This window comes from Chroicocephalus ridibundus, unplaced genomic scaffold, assembly GCF_963924245.1.
Source record: "Chroicocephalus ridibundus unplaced genomic scaffold, bChrRid1.1 SCAFFOLD_817, whole genome shotgun sequence".
NCBI classification, from domain to species: domain Eukaryota; kingdom Metazoa; phylum Chordata; class Aves; order Charadriiformes; family Laridae; genus Chroicocephalus; species Chroicocephalus ridibundus.
This window is the reverse complement of record NW_026961142.1, coordinates 9,985-14,385: the sequence shown is the minus strand read 5'-3', so window position 1 is coordinate 14,385 and position 4,401 is coordinate 9,985. Positions and strand designations below refer to the sequence as shown.

Below are 4,401 nucleotides of genomic sequence, written 5' to 3'. Positions count from 1 at the left end.
CGGTGGAAAGCGCCTACGCGGAAAATCGTTTTCTCGGGGTAAAAACTCTTTTATTGAGAGAAAAAACTCTTCTTTTGAGAAAAAAACTCCCTAATAGGGGCGGTGGGCGGGGCCCCGCGGCGGCTCGTCCAATCGCGTCGCGCCTCCCGCTTGCCTCCGACCAATCAGCGCGCGCGGTGGGCGGGGCGCCGGGGGGCGGAAGTTGGGTGGCCGCTGGGGGGGGGGGGTGGGGGTGGAGCCGCCGCCGCCGCCATTTTGTCGCCGTCACCGACCCGGTGAGAGGGAGCGCGGTGAGAGCGGCCGGGACCGGGCTCGTGGGGGGTGGAAAACGGGCACCGACTGGGGCCCTGCGGCTTTGGGGGGGGCTCCGGGAACGAGCCTGGCGGGGACCGGGACCAGGACGGGGCCCTGCGGCCTCGGGGGGGGGCTGGGCCCGGGCCCAGGCCTTGGGGGGTCTCCGGGCCCGGGGGATACCGGGACCGGGAAGGGGCCCTGGGGCCTGGGAGGGCTCCGGACTGGGGCCTGGGGGGGCCCCAGGCCCGGACCAGGGGCCTGGGGGCTTTGGGGGTCTCTGAGGCCGGGCCTGGCGGACACTGGGACCGGGAAGGGGCTCTGGGGCCTGGGGGGGTCTGAGAGCGGTGCCCTGAGGCCTTGGGAGGGCTCCTGGACTGGGCCTGGGGGACACCGGGATGGGGCTCTGGGAGGGCTCCAGACTGGGGCTTGGGGCGGGACTCCGGGCCTGGACCAGGGTCCTGGGGGCTTTGGGGGGTCTCAGACCGGGACGGGGCTCTGGGGCCTGGGGGGGTCCGAGACCAGGGCCCTGCGGCCTCGGGGGAGCTGGTGGACCAGGACGAGGACGGGGCCCTGTGGCCTCGGGGGGGGTGCTGGGACCAGGGCCTGGGCCTAGGTCTGAGGAGGGGACTGGGATCCTGCGGCCTTGGGGGGTCTCTGAGACCGGGCCTGGGGGACACCGGGGCCGGGATGGGGCTCTGGGGCCTGTGGGGGTCTGAGACTGAGGCCCTGCGGCCTTGGGGGGCAGCTGGGACCCGGGATGGGGCCTGAGGGGGGGGTTCTGGGTCTGGACTGAGGCCCTGCAGCTTTGGGAGGGGGCTCCAGGACGGGGCCCTGTGGCCTCGGGAGGGGCTGGGACTGAGGCCTGGGGGGTGAAATGGGCTGAAACGCCATGTCCGTCCTCCCCCCGTCCTCGTCGCAGGCTGGGCGAGATGGTGAAGCTGTTCATCGGGAACCTGCCGCGGGAGGCGACGGAGCAGGAGATCCGGTCCCTCTTCGAGCAGTACGGGAAGGTGCTGGAGTGCGACATCATCAAGAACTACGGCTTCGTGCACATCGAGGACAAGACGGCGGCCGAGGACGCCATCCGCAACCTGCACCACCACAAGCTGCACGGCGTCTGCATCAACGTGGAGGCCAGCAAGAACAAGAGCAAGGCTTCCACCAAGCTCCACGTGGGCAACATCAGCCCGGCTTGCACCAACCTGGAGCTGCGGGCCAAATTCGAGGAGTACGGGCCCGTCATCGAATGCGACATCGTGAAGGATTACGCCTTCGTTCACATGGAGAGGGCGGAGGACGCGGTGGAGGCCATCCGCGGGCTGGACAACACCGAGTTTCAAGGTGATCCGCGCCGGGGCCGTGGCCCTGGGCTGGGATAGGTAGCGCCGGGCTTGGCCCGGAAGAAGCAGGTCAGGTAGGAGGAGGGTGCGGGGGCATCCCGGTGCTGTGCCGGGAGCTTTTTCCGCCGCTACGGGGCCGGATCCGTGCCGCTGTCGCTCGCCCAGTGCCTGCCAGGGACAACTGGCGCGGCACCCACCGCGTTCTGGGTGTTCAGTGCCTTTTTCCCCCTGCGCCGTCTTGGTGAGAGGCTTCGGAGAGAGCCATGTCCCACCGCTGGCAGCGCCGTGTCTGGCTTTTCCGTAAAGGGAGGCATCCGCGGGGTCAGTGTCGCTGCCGTGGCTCTGTCTCGGGGCGGAGAGTGGTGGTTTTTATAGGGAAAAGGCAGATTGGGCATAAAAATGGCAGGTTTGGCGCCTTTGGGGTCTCTCCACAGTGCAGCCGGGACCTGTGGGGTGTCCCTGCTCCGCTCTGTGCTGCCGGCAGGCTGCGATTTTGGGGGAAAATGGGGTGAGAAAGGGAAAAGCGGAGGCGGGGAGCTGCGTTGGTGCATCCTGGTGGCACCGGGGCGCCTTTTCCGTCGCTCCGGTGTGCGGTGCTGCCCCAAAATATGGTGATTCCCCCCGATTTCCGTGGGGTGCAGGGTCTGGCTGGCGGAGGTTGTTTCGCTTCCTTCCCTCTCATCGCCGCGGATTCCAGCTCGCGGCCGAGCCTCGGCATTTTCCCCCTCTCGCCCCATCCGGAATCGGTGCCGGATCATCCGGTGCTTCACCCCAAAGCCCTTCCCGGTTTCCCGCTGGGGTTTCGGCAAACCCCACCGCCCCCATCCCGGCGTTTCCCCCAAAACTCTTCCTCCAAGCGGGACGGCGCATCCGGAGCTGCGCTTGGCTTGCCGCGGGCGGTTAATCCGGCGTCGCATCCCTCTCTGCCGCCACCGCTGCGGCAGCAGTGTTTTCCGGCGGGAAGCTTGCCGTTGAGAACCAGGGCCAGCGGTGTCGCCGGCCGCTGGCCGGGGCTACCGGTCGCCAGTGTAGGTGCCGGTGGGCTGGGCTGCCGGCGTCCAGGCCGGCACAGGTAGCGCTGGGCGTTGCCGGCGGCACCGTCCTGGTAAGTCGGGTGGCCGCCGGCCGGGGTCCCGGCGCCGTCGGAGGCCGCGCGGCCGCGGGGAGGGGGTCCTAGCCGGTCCCGGCGGTGCTGGCCACGCCGTGGGCGCGGCGGCGTCACTGACGGGCTCCCTCTCGCGTCTCTCTTCCTCAAGGCAAGCGGATGCGCGTGCAGTTGTCCACCAGCCGGCTGCGGACGGCGCCCGGGATGGGAGACAAGAGCGGCTGCTACCGCTGCGGGAAGGAAGGGCACTGGTCTAAAGAGTGCCCGGTAGATCGCCCGGGGCAAGTGGCGGACTTTGCCGAGGCCTATAACGAGCAGTACGGAGCCGTGCGCACCCCCTACACCGCGGGCTATGGGGAGACGGTCTATTACGATGAGGCCTACGGCGGGATGGCCGACTACTACAAGCGCTACCGCGTCCGCTCCTACGCCACGGCCTCCGCGTACGACGCCTACGCGGAGCAGACCATGGCCCAGTACTCCCAGTACGCCCAGTACTCCCAGGTCCAGTCCTCGGCCATGGCCGCCACCACAGCCATGGCCAGTCGCATCCCCACCACCTTAGACGCGTACGATAGAGCTCTGCTGCCGACCCCCGGCGCGGCGGCCGCCGTCGCCGCTGCCGCCACCGCCGCCGCGGCGGCCGCCTCCTCCACCTATTACACCCGGGATAGAAGCCCCCTGCGCCGCACGGCCGCCGCGGCCACCACCGTCGGAGAGGCCTACACGTACGAGCGGGGGCAACTGTCGCCGGTCTCCTCGGTGGCCCGGGCGTCCCTCTACGACATGCAGCGGTTCGAGCGGGATCCCTACGGGGAGCGAGCGCGGTACTCGGCGTTTTGAGCCCCCAGGTGAGCGGCGCCGAGGCTCCGCGGCGACGGAGGACGCTGGGGGGACGCCGGGGTGACGCCGGGCTTCCCTCCCCCGGCAGGAGGTGACGCCGCAGAGCAGCGGGGGACCCTTCTTCCCGCCTTCCCCCCCCCTCCAAAACCCTGGACGCCGCCATGTCAGGTCAGACGCACCCCGGGTCGTCGTCGTCGCCGCCGCGCTCCCTCCCCCGTCACCGGGACCGCCGCGGGGGGGGGAAAACGGGGGGTGGGGGGGGAAGGCGGACCCCCCCACCCCCTCGCCGTCGCTGCCACCGTCACCGCCGCGTCCCCGTCTGTCCCTCTCTGTGTGTCCCCCCCCCCTCACCTCTCTGCTCTCTTCCAGGTCCGGCGGCCTTGGATGGAGCCCCCCTGCCGCCTGCAACCCCCCCAACCCCCTTTTTTTGTACAGAGCTTCCCCCCCGCACCCCCCCTTTGGGACCCCCTCCCCCAGCCCCACAACCGCCCCCCTTGGGGCCCTTTTTCCCCACCCCCCTTCTCCTCACCCCCCCCCCGATTTTCCAGCAAAATAAAGGTTTTCACCGACCCTTTGCATCCGTTTGTCCCGTTTTTCGGGGGGGCGGGGGGATGACACCCCCCCTCCATCCTGGGACCCTCCCCCAAATTGCTCTTTGTTTCATTTGCATATTAAAGTTGGCCCCCTCCACGTATGCTAATGACGATTATGGAGCTCATGCTAAATGAAGTGTCCCTGGGAGCGATTTTTCCCAAAAAAGAAGATTTTCTGCCAACGGGGAGATTTGTTCCCCAAAATAAGGAGTCTTGTTTCCAACGA

The 4,401-nt window shown here is 68.8% G+C and overlaps 1 protein-coding gene across 4 annotated transcripts; it reads left to right on the top strand.

Annotated features, from left to right (window-relative positions):
- Positions 1–224: 224 nt before the first annotated feature.
- Positions 225–4,060, top strand: LOC134509104 (RNA-binding protein 4B-like). Of its 4 annotated transcripts, XR_010069244.1 has the most exons (5): positions 225–290; positions 1,214–1,635; positions 2,891–3,590; positions 3,671–3,750; positions 3,952–4,060. XR_010069244.1 is itself a non-coding variant. In XM_063321580.1 (4 exons), exons 2-3 carry the CDS (start codon positions 1,224–1,226, stop codon positions 3,580–3,582), a joined length of 1,104 nt encoding a protein of 367 aa, XP_063177650.1. In that variant the 5' UTR covers positions 225–290; positions 1,214–1,223; the 3' UTR covers positions 3,583–3,590; positions 3,671–3,860. The 4 variants fall into 4 exon arrangements, 3 of the variants coding, with proteins under 3 accessions (XP_063177650.1, XP_063177648.1, XP_063177649.1); XM_063321580.1 differs by lacking the exon at positions 3,952–4,060 and having other exon boundaries at positions 3,671–3,860; XM_063321578.1 differs by lacking the exon at positions 3,952–4,060 and having other exon boundaries at positions 2,891–3,860.
- Positions 4,061–4,401: the final 341 nt, after the last annotated feature.